The sequence below is a fragment of the Epinephelus moara genome, chromosome 24 (assembly GCF_006386435.1).
Source record: "Epinephelus moara isolate mb chromosome 24, YSFRI_EMoa_1.0, whole genome shotgun sequence".
Lineage (NCBI taxonomy): Eukaryota > Metazoa > Chordata > Actinopteri > Perciformes > Serranidae > Epinephelus > Epinephelus moara.
In genome coordinates, this window is record NC_065529.1 from 47449353 (window position 1) to 47474271 (window position 24919).

The 24919-nt window shown below is 42.0% G+C and overlaps 1 protein-coding gene and 1 long non-coding RNA gene across 2 annotated transcripts in view; one reads left to right on the forward strand and one right to left on the reverse strand.

The window, feature by feature from the left end:
* Positions 1–1194, forward strand: part of LOC126386839 (uncharacterized) — a 20507-nt gene extending 19313 nt beyond the window's left edge. Inside the window, exon 5 of the long non-coding RNA XR_007569540.1 lies at positions 950–1194. This is a non-coding gene — a long non-coding RNA (uncharacterized LOC126386839). The remainder of the gene's footprint in view (positions 1–949) is intronic.
* ptprt (protein tyrosine phosphatase receptor type T) overlaps positions 1–24919 on the reverse strand; it is a 531138-nt gene that overhangs the window by 6770 nt on the left and 499449 nt on the right. The window contains exons 31-37 of the mRNA XM_050039413.1: positions 24447–24582; positions 19880–20029; positions 18833–19006; positions 17419–17550; positions 16114–16239; positions 10945–11108; positions 2159–2294 (exon numbers count right to left, since the gene is read on the reverse strand). Of these exons, the coding sequence (XP_049895370.1) occupies positions 2159–2294; positions 10945–11108; positions 16114–16239; positions 17419–17550; positions 18833–19006; positions 19880–20029; positions 24447–24582 (1018 nt within the window). The remainder of the gene's footprint in view (positions 1–2158; positions 2295–10944; positions 11109–16113; positions 16240–17418; positions 17551–18832; positions 19007–19879; positions 20030–24446; positions 24583–24919) is intronic.

Genomic DNA, 24919 nt, shown 5'->3' on the forward strand with positions numbered 1-24919 from the left:
AAAAAAGTCATAGTATAGTATGTCGCCAAAAATGATGAAAAAAGTCATAGTATAGTATGTTGTCCAAAATAATTGAAAAAAGTCATAGTATAGTATGTCGTCCAAAATAATTGAAAAAAGTCATAGTATAGTATGTCGCCAAAAATGATGAAAAAAGTCATAGTATAGTATGTCGTCCGAAATCATGAAAAAAAACCGTCAAACTATAGCATGTCTCCCTAAATCATAAAAAAAACGACATAGAAAAGCATGTCGTCCAAAATCATTGAAAAACGTCATAGTATAAGCATGTCGTCCAAACTCATGAAAAAATGCCATGGTATAGTATGTCGTCCGAAATCATGAAAAAAAACCGTCAAACTATAGCATGTCTCCCTAAATCATAAAAAAAACGACATAGAAAAGCATGTCGTCCAAAATCATTGAAAAACGTCATAGTATAAGCATGTCGTCCAAACTCATGAAAAAATGCCATGGTATAGTATGTCGTCCAAAATTATTGAAAAACGTCATAGTATAGTATGTCGTCAAATATCATGAAAAAAGTCATAGTATAGTATGTCGTCCAAAATAATTGAAAAAAGTCATAGTATAGTATGTCGCCAAAAATGATGAAAAAAAGTCATAGTATATTATGTCGTCCAAAATAATTGAAAAAAGTCATGGTATAGTATGTCGTCAAAAATGATGAAAAACGTCATAGTATAGTATGTTGTCAAATATTAGGAAAAATGTCATAGTATAGTATGTTGTCAAATATTAGGAAAAATGTCATAGTATAGTATGTCGTCAAAAATGATGAAAAACGTCATAGTATAGTATGTCGTCAAATATCAGGAAAAATGTCATAGTATATATAGTATGGTGTCAAAAACGATGACATACTATAGCGACCCTTGTCCAACACTTTAGATGGCTGCCATGCATGTTCTCGTTTGCTGTTTTGCAGGAGCTGAGAGGAGGGTCGATTGCTGAGTCCCACCTGGGCCCGGTGCGTGCTCCAGTATAGTTACTCCCTTTGTCATAAGTCACGCTCTGTCTTTGGGCATGAGGAGAGCTCTGGGATTCCTTCGTTGTTTTCCACACTTTGTTACTAAATACTAACTATACAAAACTGTGTTGTTTGATTTTAACTTGTGTTCCTTGTAAATAAATGATCATTGTCAACCAGCTCGTTTGTCTCCCGTTCTTGCTTCGAACACTATACTATGAGACTTTATGACAATAGTAGCATGACTTTTTACAACATACCATGACTCTGTATGATAATAAAGGTATGACCTTTTGTAACATGTTATATAATGATGTTTTTTCATCATTTTGGACGACATACTATACTATGACGTTTTCCATGATTTCTGAAGATGTACTATACATGATGGTTTTTTTTTTGTGATTTTGGACGACATACTATACTATGACGTTTTTCAATTATTTTGGACGACATACTAATCTGACTTTTTTCATCATTTCGGACGATACACTATATACTATGACATTTTTCCTGATTTTGGACGACATACTATGAAGTTTTTTCATCATTTTTGACAACATACTTTAATATGACGTTTTTCATCATTTTTGATGAAATGCTATACTATGATGTTTCTTTCATGATTTTGGACAACATACTTCAATATTTCGATTTTTCATCATTTTTGACGACATGCTATACTGTGACGTTTTTCATCATTTGGATGACATGCTATACTACGATTTTTTTTTTTTATCATTTTTGATGGCATATCATTCTGACTTTTTTTTTCATCATTTATGACGACATAGTATACTTTGACTTTTTACGACATACTTCACTATGCTACCACTTTGCTTTTCATCCCATAATGTACTATGACGTTTTTTAATAACATACCATAGTATGATTCATTTATGATACAGTGTACTTTGACTTTGTCATTTTTTATTACTTACCATACTAAGATGTTTTTAGCACATACTATACTATGACTTTTTTTAACCACATACTAACCACATACTATTCCATACGTCTGAAGAAACTTAATACTTATACGTATTTAAATGAAATCATAAGACCATCTCAAGAGTTTCTCTTCATTTTCACAATCACCAGCAACCACTAGTTTGATCTTCATCTGCAGATGAAGTGTGTGTGTTTGTGGGTGTTGTGTGTCCTCACCATAGTTTCCACCATATTAGTCTTGTTGTTCCTCAGTGTTTTGACGGTGTGGAAAACATCCACGATGTTCTGCTGCTGGATCATCTCGTTAATGCTGCAGATGGCACAGAACGTTCCAGAACGCCCTCCGCCGGTACTGCAGAGGAGGAGGAGGAGGAGGGAAGAGCGGAGAAAAAAAAGAACAGAAGACCTTCATTATTAAACAACATTATCATCATGTTCATCATGCCATCATCATAAATAAATAAATAATAGCTGGACAGCATGAAAGTTGAAGAGGGGGCAGATAAGAGAATTAAGAAAAGAGAGATTGGAAAAGAAAAAACACCTTTAGTCTATTCAGACCAGCTGCTTTGAAGTGAGAGATGTTCATTCCCGTCCTTTGCAGAACAGCAGGACCTACTTTTTGTCTTTTATCACCCTGGGAGCCCTGTTTTTAAAATGTGTTATCATGGAAATTATGTTTTCTTTCAGGCATTTCTCTTTTCTTCTGCTGTGTTGAGGTTAATTGTGTAAACCTTTAAACATGGTCTTGAAACCTATGAACCCTTATGTGAGAAAACCTTCAACGGGTTTCAATAAAACTTAATAAACAGGTTATGAGAGGCAAGATGTGTTTGTTGTGACTGCTTTTAAAGCGTAGGCCATGTTCAAGTTTGTGTGTGGGAGGAATGGTTTGTCAGATTTTCTACATGTTTCTTGTGGAACTGCAGGTTGGAGTGAGTTAGCTTTACGTCTGTTTGAGTAAAATGTCAATTTTCTGATTGGTTGACTGCATTTCAGTCTATTTTGAAGTAGTGAAGGATATACATACAGGTTCTGAGAAAAGGCATGAATGACAGGAAGTGACAAATGGGAACAAGCAGTACAAAGAAACCTGTCACTGCATGGAGCAAACGAATGAGCTCCACTAATGGACTCAAGACATTTAAATATATTTCTTCAGCTTTAAAGGATAACTTTGGTATTTTTCAACCTGGGCCCTATTTCCCCATGTGTATGTGTGCGTATGATTCATAGGTACAACTCGTTCTAAAATTTGTTCAGTATTGAGGGAGGCGGATGCAGCCGGGAACCACGAAGCGAGCTAAAACGGTAACGGGCAAATGCATCCCGTATAAATTTGCGCATTAAAAGTGCTTTTTTTCGCCACTGACTGGTTCAGATTGCCAGTGCTATCTCTGTAAATAGCATACTAAGTGTTTCCCTTACCCTTCACTTCCTCTGGGCTGTGACGTCATCTCGCGAGAGCTTTGCTTGTTGCCGGAAGAAAACAGAGGAGCCATGCAGAGCACTGCTCAGAGTGGCGCTGGTTGTCCCAGAGTACAGTTGAGAGTTTTACTGCATCATTTGAAAACAATGGTTCGTGTTTGTGCTTATCCGAATTGCAAGAACAGGATGTCGCGCAACACCCTGTACAGCTTTCATAGGCTGCCTTTGTCGGATGGCGAGATGCTGAAGTTGTGGCTAGTTGTGCTACAAATGGATGCTAACACTCCTGTCCAGACACTGCGCTTTGCAGACCATCGGGTCTGCAGTGCTCACTTCTCCCAAGATGACTACTGCCAGCCGAAGAAGAGAAGACATCCAATCCCGAAACACCTCTTCCTCAAGAAAACGGCTGCCCCACGAGTAGAGAGAGCTACAGACACAGTGGAGGTAATGTTATATAAACAATGTTCAAAATGCTTAATATGCTATTTACAGAGATAGCACTGGCGATCTGAACCGGTCAGTGGTGAAAAATGCACTTTTAATGCACAAACTTATACGGGACGCATTTGCCCCCGTCATCGTTTTAGCTCGTTTCGCGGCTGCCGGCTGCATCCGCCTCCCTCAATACTGAACCACTTTTAGAACGAGTTGTACTTATGAATCATACGCACACATACACATGGGGAAATAGGGCCCAGGTTGAAAAATACAGAAGTTATCCTTTAACTGACTTTTTTAGACTTTATTCAGAGGATAACCTGCTGTAATGGACAAAGATGCAGTGATTGTAATATTTGTGTGTGTATATATTTACTGTATATTCTGGGTTTACTGGCTGTGTAGCCCAATCAGCAGTCAGGGCTCTGCCAATCAGCAGTCAGACCACCCACCATGAAAAGAGCTCCAGACTTTTCCGTCTCACCTGGTTCCAGCTGAATTCCTTTAGTATTCGGACTGAATAAAACATTTAGGTACTGAGAGGTGGAGTGGCAGCCATCACAAAAATCACCCACTGTCTACCTACTCTGCATTAGCAATGCAGGACCGCAGTACTTTTCTCTCCCATCAGGGAAGCTTTGATGGTGTCAGATTTGAAGTCAATTTTACAGACTGTATTAACTTTATTGTTCTTTGTAAAGGCCTGATATGTAATGCTTTCACAAGAGGGGAAATATTTGTTATTCAAAAAATTTACCACTAGACTAACGTTTGGAAATCTTTCTTTGCTCAGAACCCTTTAAAACACACCGACACATCTCCCTCATCAACTAGTCATTTTTAGGTTTCAGTTTGTTTTTCATGTGTAAATCTATTTGGGAATGGGACACAGCACCTCAGCTCTTCATTACACTGTATTTAGATGTTAATATTTAAGACTGAAATTTGAAATGCAAAGGTATTCCTTTTGCACTCCTTTTCTGACTTCAGTGTCAAAAGATAATTTCTAGGTAAGGGGGGGAAAAATTGAGAGCAAATACATTTTACATCAGCGCTGTCAGAAACATCTTCTGGCTAAAATACATTAATATTATGAACTTGACTCCTGAAGTTCATCCAGCAAAATCAGGACAGATCAAGACCTGAGTGGTGCTGAACGTCAAGGCAGCTGAATAACTTTCACAGTTGCTATAGAAATGTTTGGTAGCTTATTAACCTCAGCACCTGAGTGTCAACCAGGGAGCCATTTCAATCAAAACAAGTACCAGCTCATTGTAAAAGAAACTGCTGCAAGCATGAAACTGAAGCCACAAAATAAATTAATCTGCAAGTCATTTCTTACTTCGACAATCATAATCTTGCATCTGTGAGCTAGCTTAACATCCACAAATTAATTCTGTGTCACAGGTCCCGGAGGTATATGCAGAGTGAAAGACTAGGGATGCATCGATCTAGTGGCCTAACATCAGTATCTGCGGATATTCGCCTTGTTGACTTCTATCGGCCTATCAGTAAATACATGGCATTCACAGATGGCAGTGAGCAATGCTTTCTGTTGTGTCACATCAGTTGTGCACAAGCTAAAAACCAGAGAAAAGACAAACAGAGATCTTCCCAGGATGCCTTTGGGATGAGAGGACGCAGTAAACTCATCATCAACATGCCAGGGCATGCACCCTAATATTGTCCCACATAATGCCACATTATGAAATAAGCTGTTAGGAGCACCTCTGGCTTCGGAGGTAAATGGAACACAGCAATAGTCTTCTAGTGGTGGGGAATGAGGCGGAGGGATCACGCGACGTGCTAGATAGCGACAGGAAAAATTGAGTGCACACTTAGCTGCAATAAACAGTTACACTTTACTTGAAGGTGTCTACATACATACATATGTTTCCATCCAAAAGTGATTCGAATCATTGGGAAATGCGCATTGAAAGAAATACGAATCCCGTGTGTTTCCATTAAATGTACGGACTTTGGTGAAAACTACAAACGCGCGAGTTTTCCGCATAACCAGAAACAAAACAAGTCTCACATTCGTTTTCTGGCGGTTGGCAACCAGCTTGTAAATGCATTACTGCCTTCCCGACCCGGAGTGTGGATATCACCATGGAGAGAGGTGCGCTACGTCAGACTTAATTCGAACATAATTGTTTCTATCCCCCGTTTTGCGAATCAACATTTTTTCGAATCAACCAAAACCCGGCTAAAGCAAGCGTATTTTAGTTTGTGCGAATCAATTCGAATTTTGGCGTTTCCATCATAATTTTCCGATGCGATACTTCTAGATGCGCATCTAAACAGGCTGATGGAAACATGGCTACTGTTGTAACTATGACACGACACGGTCATGAACCTGTCATGAACATTATGTACATGTTATAAACGTTTATGACTGCTGTCATTAAGTGTCATTCGGTTTTTGTAACGACAAGTTCACATTGTTTGTGCTGTCTTGATAATGACAACTTGACATTAACCAGGATGACATTACCAGAAGATGTCTTTGTCATAACAACTTGACATTAACAAGAAATGCACCTCTTTTTGTGTTTATGACAAGTTGACATAATGATTATTATTGTTATGACAAAGACATCTTCTGGTAATGTCATTCTGGTTAATGTCAAGTTGACATAATAAGGACATCCCAAACAAATTTAATATCAACTTGTCATGACAAAAACCGAATGACACTTAATGACAGCAGTCATAAACGTTGATAACATGTACATAATGTTGATGACAGTTCATGACAGTGTCATGTCATAGTTATGACAGTGTCATGTCACCCTTATGTCGATACCTTCAAGTAAAGTGTAGTGTTGTCACCATACTAAAATCTTTGTTTCGGTACCAATACCAATATGAATTTTGATACTTTTCGATACTCTTCGGTACTTTTCCTAAGGAAAAGTCCTTTTGGATACAAACCTTTAGAACAATAAATAGTAGGGGTGTAACGGTACCAAAAAAGTCATGGTTCGGTAAGTACCTCGGTACGGACGTCACGGTTTGGTTGCTCAAATGTTTCACTAAGTTGGTGTTGTCTCGTGTTGTCTCCCTTTGTGAGGCAGACTTTCTCTTAGGCCAGCTGCGAATGTTGATACAGGTGTTGTCATACACACCACTTGTGCAATCTGTGCTCCAATAGGAACAAGAAAGGTGTTTGTGTGCATAATTGAGTAAAATAAATTAACTTAATTAATGAATTGAATCAGTTTCAAAGTACCGGTATTTTCCAAATGCAGTATAGTACCGTTTGGAATACTCTAGTACCGCGGTACTATTTTAGTACTATTTTAGTACAGTATACCGTGCAACACTAGTAAAGTGTTACCCAATAAACTTGACGATAACGTAATGCAATGCACCTACTGCCTCAGATGCGGCTATTCTAATCAACGAACGTTTGCTGATCATAAACCTTGTAACTACATTTGAGCTTCATTTTGATAAAATATGAATAATATCCTGACACATGCAAATATCTGACCATTCAAGAAGACACAGTACCGTCTTTGACGATGCATTGCTCAATTATTTTAAAAAACACAGTTTATTTTCTTCATTTCCTGAAAAGTTGTGGTTTTGGACATACAAGGTTTCTGCCCAACAGCCATGATACGAACGTGTGTTTGCACACAACAGGTACACACACCCTACACAGCTCCACACAGTTCCTATCTGAGCCGAACAAATGAAGCCGATAATGAGGGAGAGAAACAAGAGGCTGTAAAATCTATAGACGAGAGATTCCAGGGAACTTCACTAACAATATCACACACACACACACACTAACGCACAGACTCCAACATTTCCTCAAGCGCATCACTGGTGCTCATCCAATCAGCTTCCTCTGTCACAGCTCATTGGGCCAATCAGAATTGGCATTGATTTGTATTTTCTAGACGCTGGGAGGTTTTGTTTGTTTTCGGAGTGTTTTCTATCTCTGTGTGAAAGACGGAGTTTGAAACACAAGCTGTTCCGGTTAAAACTCACTTGTTTCTAATGCAGAGCAAAAAAAACATCTGATAATTGTAAGTTATTTCTAAAGATGTAGTTTATATCTTTACAGCTTTTTATAGATTTGATGCCACAGTATGGGAAGAAATGAAATCACTGGTGGATCTTAACTATTAATGATTATGCAGAATCAATGGTTTAAACCCTGGTGTCTAACAGGAATATAAAGTGACGGACATACATCATTGACCCCCGGCTCAAATCAATAACTGCTGCTATGTCATATTGATGCGACTGGCATTATTGCTTTAAGTGTCGAACATAATTAAGAATAATCTTTCATCATATCACATAAATAATTATAATTTATTCTCTTTTTAAAAGTTCTTATATTTGCATTTAGTATTTTACAAATAAAATAATGATGTGAAATTAAAATAGTGGCACATACGGCTAAATTCCTTGATGTTAATCGGCCTGGCCGCTGCCTCTGACTGTTACGCTCAGCCCCAGTGAATGTGAGTGAAAGGGATGCAAGGCTTCTCTGCTTCTGGCTAAAGACAGCTACACTGGCTAATCAGCCCCAGCTATTGATTTCACAGACTGGGTAATACCAGAGATAAGGAGAAACATGATGGTTCAATCAGTAGCTGGTGAAAATTGATTCTTTTTCTGCTCTTCACTTGTCCTGGAGGTTGGAGTCTGATGGGTCTTAAATGCTGAGCACATGTCTCATTTTCAGTGAATCACACTGAGAGAACCTGTTCCAGCTGCAGCGCTCTTAACACAGCAATCTGTCTGGGCTGTATTTATTTCAGCGTACAGACACGAGTGTTTTCAAGAGAATAACAAAAATATTGTGCGGTCTTGTTCCAGATGAGTACTAATCTAATCAGGAGGATCGCTACTCTGACGTTATGCAGTTTCAAGGGTTTCATAATGAAGTTGAGGCAAACAACAAACATGTCCATGAACTTTTCTCTGCTAAAGAATTTAACCAGTTACATGAATCACCACAGTTCTAGTCCAGATCAGGGGTATGTAACCTGTGGCCACATGCAGCTCTGTCACCGCTCTCCAACAGCTCCCTCTTAACATTTTCATTTTCATCACCTTGAGTGACTCTTACATTCTCAATCGTAAAAATGTGTAAACTATACACAGACTACAGACAATGTTTCTACATTTCCTCAACTAAATGTGCATCATACGTCTTGTCGCCTTTTCCTGTCACAGTGACGTCAGTTTGTTAGCCGGAGGCAAAACACGTCTCTCCCCCACAGAGCTGTAGGCTACATAGGAGCCTTACAGTGTGGTCTTGTTGTGTTATTGGGAGCCAGAATAGAAGGAGTCATGGCTCAAAACCAGCCGCCACTGCCCGTCAACAAAAACAAAGACAGCTATGGTTAAATGTGATAAGAAGGGAAAAAGTATTTCTTGATGTAGGGATGAATAACGTTATGTGTATTAAGGGTTATCATGTCCACCTCATCAGAAACTGGGGAGGCAGGGGGAAGAAAAGGCGGAAGCTCCAGTGACGCACCATCAGCCAGTACAAACCTTAGTGCCGGAGGTCACAGCAGGCTGGTGTCAGTTAGTAACATCAGCGTGAAGAATACACTGTACCTTTAAACAACCAGCTCCTTCTTTAGAAATGAAATGAAATCACCTCGTGGCTGCTGTGTGTGGCGCCAAAGATACCTGCACTTTGTTCACTAATTGGAGGCACAGTGGACGCAAGTTTTGCCGACAGTTTAAGCATCCAATAGAGTTACAAGATTCAGGTCCTGTTTATATGACAGCACTCTCAACGGAAAACGGTAAACTTTAGTTGCGTTTTGGCTGATCGTTCCAGCCACTAGGCATGTGTGAGAAAGTCAACCATCACAACATCAATGGCGGACTCCCAAGCTCTGTTTGCGCTGCACACCCTGTTGAGTGTAGATTTACTGTAGCAACTCCACCTTGTCGTCCGTCCAGACAAACATTCGTGCGGTTGCCATTTTGTTTGTTTATACATCACCGCTCTGTAGAACAAAGCGCATGTGCACAGGGGCTTGTTGTTTCATTACAAAGTAACACCGCCAACTACTGGCCTGGCATGTATTCTAGAGTGTCTTTGGTCATTTTTGTGGATCCATGTGCACGGCGATTGTTATCAAAACATTGTCGTCTGAATGCGGAACTTTTTTCGAAATGAAAATGAGAAATGATTCTGTTTTCAGCAGATTGTTTTCGTGGTAACGTGGCCTTAGTCACAATCGCTTTAATATTTTTCATTGCCTAAATATGTGTCAAACCCACAAATATGTAAAGGGTAACTATTCTAATTGTTTTTATTTTATTTAAAATATGTTTTTCTATTGCATCTACATCTATAGTACTCAGTACTGTGCTGTTGTTATTCAGTTGTAGATGTTCCCATTGTTATCAGCATGACACAGTGTTATTGCTGTGCTTCCTTGAAATGAAAACACTTGCAAACATTGTGTTTCTGTATAAAGTGTGTATAAAATCGAAAGTGCTCGACCTGATCTGTATGCATTCAGAAAATAATTAAAAACTGCTCTTACTGGCCAAGGCTGTGGTTATTTCCTGTATGTACGTTCATGGTAACTCAATGATTTATAGCTTAAAATAAAGCTGGTTATAATGTAAAGAATTGTGAGTTGCAGCTTTAGATAAAGCACATCTTAGCCCTCTCTCGATATGAGCCAGGTTGACACTGTTATTAAACAATGGGTAGTTATGAATAGTCCTTTTAAATTTTTCAGACCAGTGTTGTGTGTGTTTGGCTCCCACACTTCAGACACACCAGAAGTGAGATAAATGTTGAGTTCAGGCCATCTGTATGTTGACAGATCAGTGGCGAAAAATAAAGCGTGAAAGAACAAGCCAACGCAGAAGAATGGATGAGTCGAGAAATACCATATATTGTATATATCATCTTAAAGCTGTGTGTGTGTGTGTGTGTGTGTGTGTGTGTGTGTGTGTGTGTGTGTGAACATTTGTCTTAAATGTGTGTGTTCTTTCATAGGAAGTGTACTTTATTATTGTTAAGAGTATCTCAACATCTTTCACCTTTCTGTGTCTCTCTCTCTCACACACACACACACTGAGTGTTCGTCTACATGTGTGTGTCTGTGTGCGAGCATTGCACTTACAGGCAATGTACCACAGTCCTCCCGTCTCCTCCGTCGTACTGCTCCTGCCACTTAGCCAACCTCCGGACCAACTGGAGGATTGAGCGTTTAGAGAGAGGCGTGTCCCTGTAGGCCGGCCAGCCGATGAACTGAAAGTGCTGCACCAGGCGGTAACCGTCCTGTGGCTGAAGAGAGAGGTGTGAAGATAAGGATTTTTTTTTTTTATCACCACAGCTGTCAACACCATGAAGTAATTCCACCAGGGATGTAAAAGTGGGCAAACAAGTGAAACCTTACAAGTGCTGCAGTGTGTGACACTTAAAATAATGCGTTTGTGGGTCTCATTTCAGCCCTTGGAGTGTGTCATAGTGGACATCCTCCTATTCTGCATCTACATTATTCCTATTCTGTCCTACTTTGTGATGGTTTAGATGCCATGATTGTTGACATTAGTGATCCAGAAATATGTCTCCATCCCCTCCTGCCCAAACCTGGATGACCAAGCTATTATCAGAAAGCATTCAACGTGTCAATTGACCTGGTCACTTGATCTTATGCCCCACTAACACCCACTAACACGTGGCTTTTGTCCTTAGAGGGAAATGTAAGACAAATGACTCTGCAGTAGTCACAAATATTTATCTCTCCAGCTCCATCGACAGTGATGGAAATAGGTCTGCCCCCTAATGGTCGACCAGAAAGGTTATTACTCGGCAAGATTTCATTGGTAGTTTAGTCGCAGAAAAAAAAACAAAGGACAGACACAGGAAGTGTCCACGCTCAGCAGTCAGACAGGAGTCAGGTTCATTTCCAGGGCTGGTACCTGCGGTTATTCCACAGGCTAGTTAATAACATGTCGGGCAGGAAATCCAAAGTGTGGGATCATTTTGAGAAGGTGAAGGACGAACCCAAGGTGATATGTAAACTCATCTTCATTGGTCGACTACAAACATGACGTATCATCTGAAACATGGAAGTAGCTACATGCCCATTAGCCCACAGCGTCATTAACAGGCGGCTCGCTCAGTGTGTGACGTGCACTTGTAGATAAAATATAGGCCTATATTAATGAAGGTTCATTAGTACGGTTTTGTATTTCTCTGTAATGTAGCACAGTGTTAACAATGTTACTGATACTATTCTTTCTCACACCTTCAACTCAAACCATCAAAATATATCATTTAATAATTAAATTAATATCGTAAACATGCAGGCGACTGGTCGACTAATGGCGCTAAATGATGACTATTGGTCATCCTAAAGGAGTCTATGGTATAGTTGTAGCTGTTTTCCTGCATTTAAAAACATGGATATGTGGCTTAATATTGGTGGAGAGGGTGTTAAAGTGACCATCTTGAAAGTAGTCGGACGATTTGCTTTTTGGTAAACCAGTTGGAAAGTGGAAGGAAAGAAATTTCCTCCCCAGTCACCAAAACCTCTGAAAGCTTCATCTAAACAGTGCTTCCTTCCTGTTTTGTGGCACAACCAGCAGGTTGCTGGACAAACAAGCTATCAGACACATTGTGGTTGTAGGCAGAAGCTGCCAGTCGTCTCAGAGGTGGTCTCATTTGGTGATGATGAACCAAACTGATAAATGAAGCATGTTTTCATGTGTTTGCTCGCTGCTGTGCTCCAATTAGTTCTTGTTTCTGAACAAAATGCCTTTTAAACAGAACTCAGAATGGACTCCACAAAGACGACATCCTATAATGTTTAATTCAATTTCATGGCAGACAAAATGTTTTTCATTCGTCTGGCCCGAGGCGGTTGGCACCCACCACCTAAAATACCAAAACCTGCCATCACTGTCATACTGATTTACTGCTAGGCTTCGACACACGCAGCAGCACATTGACATTTACACACAAAACCAGATACAGCTGTATCTGCTTCCTCCACTTCCTTCCCATTTCTCCTTCTCCTCCCTCCATCTACTCTCTCCTTTTTATCTTTCTCTCCACTTCCTCCATCTCCCCTTCCAATCACCTCTTATTTCAAACTTCTTCTTGCCCTCACTCCTGTTTCCTTCTCTCCTTTTCTTTCTCATGCTCACTCACACTACTTCTCCTTCCCTTCATCACTCTTTTTGTTTTCCTCTTCTTTTCTCTGTCTCAAACCTTTTCTCCGTCCTGCTCTTTCACTTCCTCCCTCTTCATTTGATGGCTTAGTGGTTGGTGGTACAGACTCAGCTAGGTCGGAGCTGCTCTCTCAGTGTGAGATGTGCTGCTGTGGCGATGATATGAGCCATTTCACGCTAGACTGGTGATGTGTTTGAGAGGGAGAGAGAAAGAGAGAGCCAGAATATAGAGAGTAGGGTAGTGGGGAGTTCACTATGCGCTATAGGAGCATGCAGACGATAGGGCACCGCGAGTTGTACCGTCATGGATGGGTGAGAAAATGAGATGAGAAGGGAGTAACAAGAGGAGGCAAGAGGGGCAGAAAGAAAAGGGGAAAGGAGAGATGAGGGGGAAAGTGATGGGAGAGGAGAGGTGAGGAAAGAACAGAGGCGGGAGAAGACGAGAGGAGGAACCAGGAGACAAGGGGAGAGGACAGTTTTCAAAATATCCTGTTGTGATTGCACCACCTACTACCACAGTGCCATTTTAAAGCAGGTTCAGTTAGCCCGGCTGCTGTAGTGGTGTAGTCTCTACGGCATCATGTTGCCAGCTTCTCAGGGGGAAGTAAAGGTCACATGAAATGAAAAATGCCTTATATGTGTTGTTATGTTGTGTTCCTGGGTGTATCGTCCCACTATTTATTGCTATATGTCAAATATAGGTCAAGAAACGCAATATTTTAAGTATTTTTATCCATAGCACGGCAGATTAAAGCTACAGAAGGTAACATTTTTAGCAAACATGACAAAAGGTTATGTTTTAAAACTGTCACTCCATCCTGACCAGGGAGGGGTATAGAAACCTGGGATTAAACAAACTCGTGGCTAAATTATCAAAGAACACAGTGGTGATAAGCCCCGACGTTAACGGCTCTTTTAACTGTGCTTTAAACACTGTGAGGTACCAAATCGATAAGGAGTACCCATCCCTAATCCTGACAGTAGTACATGAGGCAGATATTCTGTGACAAAATCCTACTCTGCCTCCTCAAATACCCTTTTCCACCCACTTAGCTCTTCTTGAACTGGTCCTGTTCAGGATTCTTGGATTCTTGTCCTATGTAGCGAACCAGCCCACATTTCCACCAGATTTGAACAGTTGTAATCGAGGACATATCGTCAATGGAGGGCATTTCACAATGCACAATGGAAGATAACAGCAGCAGCAAGATGGCGGCTTGTGTTAATTATCTGCAAACTTTTGTACTCATACTCGTACTCGTTGTCCTCCGCTTATCCGGGTCCGGGTTGTGGGGGCAGCAGCCTCGGCAAAGAAGCCCAGACAGTCCTCTCCCCAGCCACTTCCGTCAGCTCTTCCAAGGGAACCCCGAGGCGTTCCCAGGCCAGCCGGGCGATGTCCTGGGGCGGCCCCGAGGTCTCCTCCCGGTTGGACATGTTCGAAACACCTCCCAAGGGAGGCGTCCGGAAGGCATCCTTACTAGATGCCTGAACCACCTCAACTGGCTCCTCTCGATGTGGAGGAGCAGCCGCTCTACTCCGAGTCCCTCCCGGATGTCTGAGCTCCTCACCCTATCTCTAAGGCTGAGCCCAGCCACCCTGCGGAGAAAACTCATTTCGGCCGCTTGTACTCGCAAACTCGTTCTTTCCGTCACTAAAACTTTTGCTCTGTTATTGCTTTTATCCAAAGACAAGCAGGGACCAGCTTTTTCGCAATGATTTCTTACTTAATGTCTCTATTGTTGTTATTGTGATTTGGGATGGTCACCACTGTTTTTGGTCAAAATGATTGAAACGGTTCAAATTAGGCGCAGGAACCGCAACAGATCCCGTTCCATGTGGATGAAGACGGTAAGTGTAAGTGCTCCTTGTGGAATTTGCAAGGATCACAAAAACAACTCCAGAACACCTGTCACTCATGTCAATCACTGCTCGTGACTGCAGTCAAACTGTGAAACTAGGCAGCGCTGATCAAATACGAATCAAGATTCTGTTACTGCGTTGCCTATTTCTCACCTCAGCTGTTTTCAGAAACATATTTTAGAGCAGTGGTTCCCAACTGGTCAAACCACAGGGTCCAGATTTCTCCTTAGTCATTAGTTCAAGGTCCACACAGTTTAAATTATTCAGCATCATACTTGGGTTTGGCCATGTCATCGAGCTAGTATGCTGTCTCTGTCAAGTAGCTGTCTGTTAGGGGGCGATCAAACAGAAATGAGACGCTAGAGACACGGACGCGTCAAAGACGCTTGAAACGCTGGAAGCGCTTATTCAATGCGCACTAGTTACTGGCGTCTGACGCTCAAAAAGTTGAAAATATTTTAACTTTTCAGCCTCTACGCGCATCTAAATACGAAGCGTCTACAAAAACACGCGTCTAAAAAGACGCTTGAATGCCAGTCAGACGCGCCGTAACATAGGAAAACAATGGTTTTACTGGCGTCACGTTTCTAGCGTTTCATCTCGGTGTGATTGCTCCCTTAGTCACTCACTCTACAGCAGGAAACGGCACTTCAACATAAAAGGTCTGTTCCCGAGGTTCACTGTACTTAAAAATAACGTTTGCCTTGTTTGAAAGTTCCTTGCGATCCATTCAGAATGGACCCATGACCCACTTTTGGATCGCGACCCACCAGTTGAGAACCTCTGTTTTAGTGTACTGTTAAGCTGTCAAGTGAGACAGTTTGCTCCAGCCGGTGGGTGGTGCTTTATTTTGGCTCTACGGGTCACAAATGTTCTCATTTTACAGCTAAACAGTGCACTAAAATATGTTCCTGAAAACATTTCAGACAAGAAATAGGCAATGCAGTGACAGAATTTTGATTCATATTTGGAACTTTTGCCCAGTGATGTCAAAATGACACCGTCTGCCTGAGCTGTAAGACTAAGCAAAATGAAGAGAACAGCAAAGAGGACACATGGTCCAGGATCAGGCTGAGGACCTCAAGACAAGGACAGCAATCACAGCAGGAGAAGTTTGCCACAGACACCAAACTGGGTCCAGAGAGAAGCACGAGCGCTTTCATTTTCACTTTTGAAACCTTGAACCTGCTGCTGTTAACAACATAGAAAACTAGTCTGGTATGAAACTGTGAAGGCTTTGAGAATGTGCGTACCCTGGCCATGTTGCAGATCCTGAAGATTCGGTTGATGATGTCCTCATCGATGTCTGCCGATATGAATTCGACTTGAATGGGACCGTAGCAACACGAACTCTTTTCAGGCCAGTACTGCATACATAACTGTAGAGAACAGAAAAAGACAGCGACAGAGTGAGGAAGAGAGAGGGGGAGAAAAAAAGCATTTACCAGATTTTAACAAGTCCAAATCAAATCCAAGTTCGATTCATATCCACCGAATGGATTTCTTTTCAAAAGCATAACAGCGCAAGTAATAATTGGAGAGATGTTTTCACAAAAAGCCTTGTATGAATTCACTTCATCGATTAGGAGCATTATCACCTCTGTGGCTGGATGTGAATTCAATTTTCAATTTTTTTATACTTCCACAATAAGGCCTGGTGAGAGTCATCTACATGTGGAGTACAATACGATGCAGGATCAAAATGAGATAAGCCCGACTTGCTGGAAAATAACACATGAAAACAGCTCGGTAATTTCACCTAATTTTCCACACCTGCCAGACACAGAAGAGAAATAATCACAAGTGTGTTTTTTTTTTAAACCAGGTTTCATTCACTTGTGTGAGCTGCTTATTTACAACCGACACTGGGAGTGATGAGGCAACTAAATCTGTTAGTCTGGGTTAATTACATGATTACATGTGCTGCTACAATTTTGTGTTGCATTGTCCCTTCCTAGACACCTGAAAAGACTGTTCAGAATTGGCTCATGAGCAGTTAGCACGTCTGATATGAGCAGAAGATAAGTAAAAAATTGCACCTCTAAACTTGTAATGATGACAGGGCTGTTAACTGTTAGATGTTGATGAAATCCTGGGTGACAAATAAATGTTGATCGAGTGTAGCAGCTGCTGGCACTGTCACTGTAACTACCTTTAGCGTTACATTCTGCTGATCCTTCAACCCTGTTATGCTGAATTCTGTTAATGGCAATATGCTTGATTATTAATTTGGCATTTTACATTTGGGAAGGTTAATACAAATTCAGAAATTGCTAAAAAGCTGGATTAATGAGCCATTAGTTTCTCTTCTTTCTGTATTCAACTTTTTCTGTCTGGGCTGTGATTGTAAAAACCAAACTGTCTCAGCTGTCAGGGTATTGTTCCAAGGACTGTCAATACACATTTATAAAAATAGTCTCAGGGTGTATTGATCAGGCCCTGTGATGTTACAGTCGATGTGTCAGCTCCGGGCTGTCTGCTCCTCCTCTGAAACTAAGTTAGACAAAAGCAAGGAAAACAGACTAAAACAGAATATTCGTGCGTGTGTGTGTTTGTACCTGAGCTGCGTCCATCTCGTTGAGCATTACAATGGAGGAGCAGTTGTAGTCGAACACCAGCCTCCAGAAGTCGCCCATGGTGTTTGGCAAAGGATGCTGGGTAACAATGAAGGCCGCTGGCTGTTTGTGGCTCTGGAGTGTTGAGACGGACCGCAAATAAATAACAAGCACAAGATAAACAGACAAGTGAGCAGAGCAATGCGACCAGATTGAGGCATCACTGCAGCACTGGAAAGGAACAAACAGAAACTCTAATGTTATGAAGGAGAATTAAAGCCTTGTGGTTTGTATGCTTCTGCCAAACAGTCCATGTCTGTCCAGACTCATACACTCACCAGCCACTTTATTAGGTACGCCTGTTCAACTGCTCCTTATATATAACACAAGTAGCTAATCAGCCAATCACGTGGCAGCAACTCAATGCATTTAGGCATGTAGACATGGTGAAGACGACCTGCTGAAATTCAAACCGAGCATCAGAAAGGTGATTTAAGTGACTTTGAACGTGGCATGGTTGTTGGTGCCACAACCATCTCTAGGGTTTACAGAGGATGGTCCCAGACAGAGAAAATATCCAGTGAGCCAAAATACCTTGTTGATGCCAGAGGTCAGAGGAGAATGGCCAGACTGGTTCAAGATGATAGAAAGGCAACAGTAACTCAAATAACCACTGGTTACAACCAAGGTCTGCAGAAGACCATCTCTGAACCAACAACACGTCCAACCTTGAAGCAGATGGGCTACAGCAGCAGAAGACCACACCAGGTGCCACTCCTGTCAGCTAACAACAGGAAACTGAGGCTACAGTTCACACAGGCTCACCAAAACTGGACAATAGAAGATTGGAAAAACGTTGCCTGGTCTGATGAGTCTGGATTTCTGCTGCCACATTCAGATGGTAGGGTCAGAATTTGGTGTCATGGATCCATCCTGCCTTGTATCAACGGTTCAGGCTGCTGCTGGTGGTGAAATGGTGTGGAGGAGCTTTTCTTGGCACACTTTGGGCCCCATTGGAATGGAGGATTTGCATGGATGTGCAGCTGACAAATCTGCAGCAACTGTGTGATGTCATCATGTCAATATGGACCAAAATCTCTGAGGAATGTTTCCAGCACCTTGTTGGATCTATGTCACCAATAATAAAGGCAGTTCTGAAGGCAAAATGAAGCCCAACCCAGTACTAGCGGGGTCTACCTAATAAAGTGGCCAGTGAGTGTATAACATATGTAGTCAAGAGTCCAAGAGGACATTTGTGCCAAATTTGAAAAGAGCCTCAAGGCGCTCCTGAGATACCTCTGAGATATTCTCAAGAATGTTATGGACAACTTGAAAGCATAATAGCCTCCGGCCACAGCTATCACTGGTGTGGAGGCATAAAAAGACGACACACACACACCTCAAAATATGCACTCACGTCCATTAATGCAGCATTGATGTAATTGGAGCTCTCTCCGTCCACAGATATGAGGAAAGGCAGGCATCGGTCTGCTGATAGAACGTCCATACTGCGGTTCTTGTCGTGGTTCCTTGGTAGCAAGCCCACACTGCAGTCCTCTGGACGGACTCTAGGGGTCACTATGTTCAGAGTCTGAAAGAAATAAATGTTTATTATTCCTAACTTTAATTTGATCCTTCTGTAAACATTGCCTAGTTATTTATTCAATAATTACATACAGAGATATATGAGCCGTACACATGCCACTACTCTTCTGCCTATTCGGTGCCAACTTTCAAGAGCATGGAGGAAGGTTGCATCTGAGGTTGCTAAGTGACTATAACCAGCACCGGATTATAGCCTACTTACCTGAAACCCTGAGTGGGTCTCCTTCCAGGCGCTGTTTTCTTAAGTGTGTATTCGGCCTCAAAGCTCTGGGTTGCCCTGCACTTAAGTGATCAACCTCGTCTCCATATTTACCAGACTGACATTTAGGGAAGAAGAGAAAGCATGAGGTTTTCCATAGGTAAAACTCTGTTTACGTCAGAGTGCAGCTGTCGCACCCTGAAAAACAGGCGATTGGAAATGCATGGGTGTTGCGATGGCGTCGCTCTGGCTTTGGAGCGCGTCTGCTGCACATCAACATTGAAAACGAGCGCTTTGAGGGCATGAAAATGCAGCATGTGTACAGCCCCTCATGGAGCAAAGGACACTGGACTAAAGTACTAATCAGATTGTACAAAGACAACCACAGTCACATAATGCAGAACACTGGGGCACAAAATGGTGGTACCCAAAAGTTAACCACTTGTTATAATCTTTAGGGTCAACGTTTGAGTCTCCAAACGTCCATGTGGTGTCCTCACAAATAAGTGTGTGTCTTGTGTGTGTGTGTGTGTGTGTGTGTGTGTGTGTGTGTGGGGGGGGGGGGGGGGGGGGGGTCTCACCCTGCCCCAGTTTCTGTTCTTTGAAATGTAACTAAGTTCTTTNGTGGGGTGGGGGGGGGGGGGGGGGGGGGGGCCTCACCTGGAACTCATCTTTAATCTGGCTGGAGTTGGTCTGTGGGTCCAGTCTGCTGATGTTGTAGTAAATGGCTCTGAACTCACACACTGGTATGGCTGTATTCCCACATAGACACGCCTCCAAGATGGCATCGTGAACAAACACGTACTGCTCCTGCAACACAAGCAACAGCAGCTTTTCAAAGAACTACTCTGGTTCAAATTTCTTTTGAATAAAACGGACAAATCTGTGGCCTTTGTGAGCAGACAGAAGACTTGAGTGTAGTTTCTTAGTGTTGCTGTGAGCGTCGACACCTCTGGGACAGAGGAAGCTGCATCTCCTGCCTTTTCAAGTCTCCGACAAACTCAAACATCCCACTGTGAACACAGTTTTTGTTTGCTTTGTGTGTGTGTGTGTGAATTCATTATTTGTGCACTCATGCTCTCTCGGCAGCCTGAAAGTGAATTAATAGGGAGTAGTGCCCTGCAGTGTTTCTGTGCTCTGGATCAAGTGTGCTCTTTGTGCTCCAACTAGCTCGCTGGTAAAAGCATCAGCCACCATGAGCCGCAGCAGCCACTGTGCATGTTAATTCACCTCTCCCTCCTCCTCTCACGCTATCTGTCCAATTTATCTCCGTCCGAGTCCGTTCACTTTTTATTTCTCTTTCTCCCTTTTCTTTCTCTTGTTTCCTCTCACACTTGTGTTTGTCTGCCGTGTCTCGCTTTTTCAATTTGCTTCTCTCTTTATCTCCCTCCCTCTCTCTCTCTCTCTGTCGAATGTTAATTGTTGCCCTTGGAGCAGGGAGGAGAGTTTTAAAAGCATCCCTGAAATGTCCTCTCCTGGCCATTACCTACTCTAGTGACATACACACACACACACACACACACATGCAAAAAAACACACCGGAACTCACAGACAAGCACTCATATGCACACACACACACACACACACACACACACACACACACACAGGCACACGCATCTTTCCCCTGTGCCTTTTAAAAGATTAATTGCTTTGTGTTGTGCGGAGCAGGATTATAATAGCGTCAAGCGGCTTCAACACTGACACAAATTGCTCCCACACATATTCAAAAGGCAGGGCAGGATGCATTTAGCTTGGTTTCAAGTGCACACACACACACACACACACACACACACACACACAAGCAGCTTTCAAGCCACTGCTGTCATATGAAAACACTCAAAGTGATGCCCTGGGTAACTTTTCTGAACCTAGCACTTCTAAAACCCATTCAAAAGTCAATTTCAGGCTCCGAGCCTGAGCTGTCACTCTGAAAATGAGGCTGTTTTTCTTTATTCCTGGCAAAGTTGACTTTCTGGATATGCAAGGTTTTCATCAGTAGTACAAATGGAATGCAGAGGCGGGATGGATTAGGTCGGCTTAAGGTAGCTTAGAGAAGAAATGAATGCTTCTGTTCCAAAATGAAACACCAAACATTTGAAGATGCAGACTCTTTAAAAGTGATTGATAGTACAAAATTAGAACAAATTATGACACCGTGTAGAGGGTAGTAAGTAAACCAAGTTCTCGGCTGACAGAAAGACAGAACTTTTTAGGAAATACATCCTGAACAATAAACTCTGAAAAACACATAACAAATAGACTCTGCTTGACCTGATGGCCAGCTCTTCCTGGAGCTAGCAGTGTAGTTGACACCAGGGGCGTAGCACCAAATTCTATATGCATAAGCAGTCTGAAATTTAGAGTTTACTCAACCGATTTATTTAGCCTATTTTAATTAAGTTGTGGCACTAATTGCTTAGAAATTCCAGGCTATTCGATGGCTCCCCATCCCATTTTGGCCCTGGGAAATCAGTCCCACTTTTTTTACCCACTACCACACCCGTGGCCGTCAATTTATAAGTACTAGTTAGCTAAGTTGGGGAATTCACCTATGAGTTTGCGCTGGTCATTTCTATATCACCTGATATAGAAACTAATACAAACAATACAATACAAACAAATAAAAATAGCCTGAGAACATTTAAGTCATTTCAAAGTTAACTGCCACAAAGTTTTGGCAACTAAGGGCGCATTCACACCAGAACAGTCCAGACCATAGTCACTTCCTCTCTTTGGTTCGCTGGGTAGTCCGTTTGCATTTCCCACTATAAGCAAACCGCACAAGGGTTCACTTGCAAGTGAACTGAGACCCCCAGTTTTCAAGCAGACCAGGAATCGCTTTTTTGGTCTGCACCAGAGTTCGAATGAGCGTTCACACCACTGCAAACGAACCGAACTATCCATGAGAGCGGACCGGGGTTTGTTAAAAGCGGACCAAATAGCGCCAGTGTGAATGTGTCCTAAGGCTGCTTTCACACCTGCCCTGTTTGGCTCAGTTCAATTGAACTCAAGTTCGTTTGCCCCCTAAGTGCGGTTCATTTGGGCAGGTGTGAACACAGCAATCACACTCAGGTGTGCACCAAAACAACCAGACTGAGACCTTCTTGAAGAGGTGGTGTCGGTCTGGTTACAAACAAACTCTGGTGCGGTTGGTTTGTGGTGAGAAGGTGTTCCGACCTGGATGTGAAGCAACTGCAGTCACATGACACATTGTTTGGGTTAAACATGAGCATGTTACAGTCCTGGAGGATTATTAATGTGCACCTCCTCCTGTACTGCCTTAATATGCACATTCAGCACATCCAATGCATCAAAACATTGTTTTCTAGTTGGAGCCGCGCCTCGTTTTCAAACTGTATGGTTTGACTAAAATGAACAATGACAGCAATATAGTCCACGATGAGCAGCGCTAAAATCAACCTGCGTAGTTGTCCCTCCATTGTGACATTAGAAAGTGTCACATTTATCTTGCAAGTGTACTCTTCTTCAACGTTTGCTTTACTTCCTGGATTTTTCCCACATGGAAATTCTGACCAATCAAGAGCAGCTTTCTCACACAAGGCATTTGATCTGGTCCTCTTGTAAATGCTGCCGTGAGAACACGAACCAACTCTAGGCAATTATACAACTTTGGAACAACATGAGTCCCTGATTCAGACCAAAGGAGACGACTCTAGGAAACTTAAAAACACAGCTGAATGGATACATTTGTGTATGTATTTGTGTGTGTGTGTGTGTGTCTCATGGTATATACCTGCCACATAAACACACTGAGACAAAGAATCCTAAATCTGTGTTTCAATGTGTGTATGTTTGCTTTAGCATGTTTGTGTGAATGCTGTGTGTGTGTGTGTGTGTGTGTGTGTTTGCACTGGTGTCATCTATTATTCAGGGAATGTTTAATATTGAAAGGCTGATCGGGATGGATGATATAAGACTGAGAGAAGTACTGAGATGCTCTGCCTCTCTTTATGCTCCTGCTGCTCTGACTCCAACTAGACAGACAGACGGACTGATAGATCGAGCTAATGAAGCTAATTAAGCGTCCTGTTTTTCCAACGTACTAACAAGTATTCTGTGGAACATTTCTGGATGTATTAGAGATAAAGAAAGTTTAAAACACTGAGCATGTTTAAATTTTCGAGAAATAGCATCTCACTGTTGTGTTTCTCATCAAGTTAAGCTTCCACTTCCTATCAATAATCACTAGCTGCTGAGGATTTCTTCTTACGTAAATTCACCCTTCATTAAGTCTCGCCCCACGATCACAGGCTGGCCAAGCGTAGCATGGACCAGCTCCAATGATGGCTCAACAACAACACAGCTGTGCCCAGCTGACTCTAATGCAATCGTTTCAGATTTTCTTTATTTTCAGTCTGGTTTGTGGATTTCAAGCTAAACATCGTTCCTTGGGTATGTGTCACAATGATACTGCGTGCCCAAGAGGTTGGAAGGAGATATATGTTTCTCCCTTGTTCCAAAATCTAACCCTGAAAAGTGTAGGGTCAAGTAGCTAGCTAGTGAAGGTACAGCCTGCTGAATGTGCAGACATGCTGCTTTAGCTTTTTTTGTGGTTGTAAAGACCGACCCTGCTTTACAGGAACAGTGGAGGGAAACAGAGACACTTTCTACTGATTTTCATCCAGCTGTGTGTCATCACAGTGTGAACAGATGAGCAGTGTCTTCCCCTGGAGCGCTGGTGGCACAAGGGAAAGCCCAACACTGTTCATCTGCGCACACTGCCATGACCTTTTGCTGTTTAAAATCGACAGAGTTTCCCTTCAATATTATTGTCCTCTGTCTCGATTGCCAAATGATGTGGTGGTTAACTTTTATAGTGTGATCTGTATGAAAGGATTTATCTTTGTCTTTTTAACCTGTTGTTGCTGCTGAGTCAGTTTGACATCCTGGATATATCCTTCAAACACAGACTGTAGACCCCTCTGTCTGCTTCTCTCTGGAATCACTCTTTCATTTTTCCAAATATACAACAATATTTCTTCAGGGAGTGCAGTTAGTTACAGCGTGGGCTCCATGCTTACTCCAAAAGCTTGAGGGACCATCACAAAGGGGCGGAGCTTAGCAAAGGGTCAATTGAATGTTTCCGTACGCTCCAAATATGCAAGAATGTGAAACACTTCATCCGTAGCAGTGAACTACTTTTCAAAAATGTATGTCCAACAAAAGTGTGTGTGTGTTTTGTGTATGTGTGCACGTGCACACCAACCTCTGTCTGGACCATGTTGACTCGTTGTGATCTCAGCTCTCGGATGCAGTTGAAAATGTCCACCACGCCTTCATTCTCTGCCATGTCCAACATGATGTCCACTGCAATGAAACAGCCCGTCCTCCCTGCACCGGCACTATAGAGACAAACAAACAGCCACGATATAGACATATATAATAGGGGTGGGTGATATGGCCCTAAAATAATATCATGATATTTCAAGGTATTTTTGCAATAACGATATTCTTGACAGTATGACAAATTAGTAAAAAAAAAAAAATGTTATGTCTAGTTTTTACAGTTTGCTTCAAATATTCAGTAAAAACTAACTAAAATGATCTCTCATTTCTCAGAGTGAGATTCAGATTCTGTTACAATGTGCTGGTCAGGCACAAGAGTCTCAGTGGGAGACTCATACCACCAAGATGTACCACTGAGCGCCACAGGAAATCATTCCTGCCTGTGGCCATCAA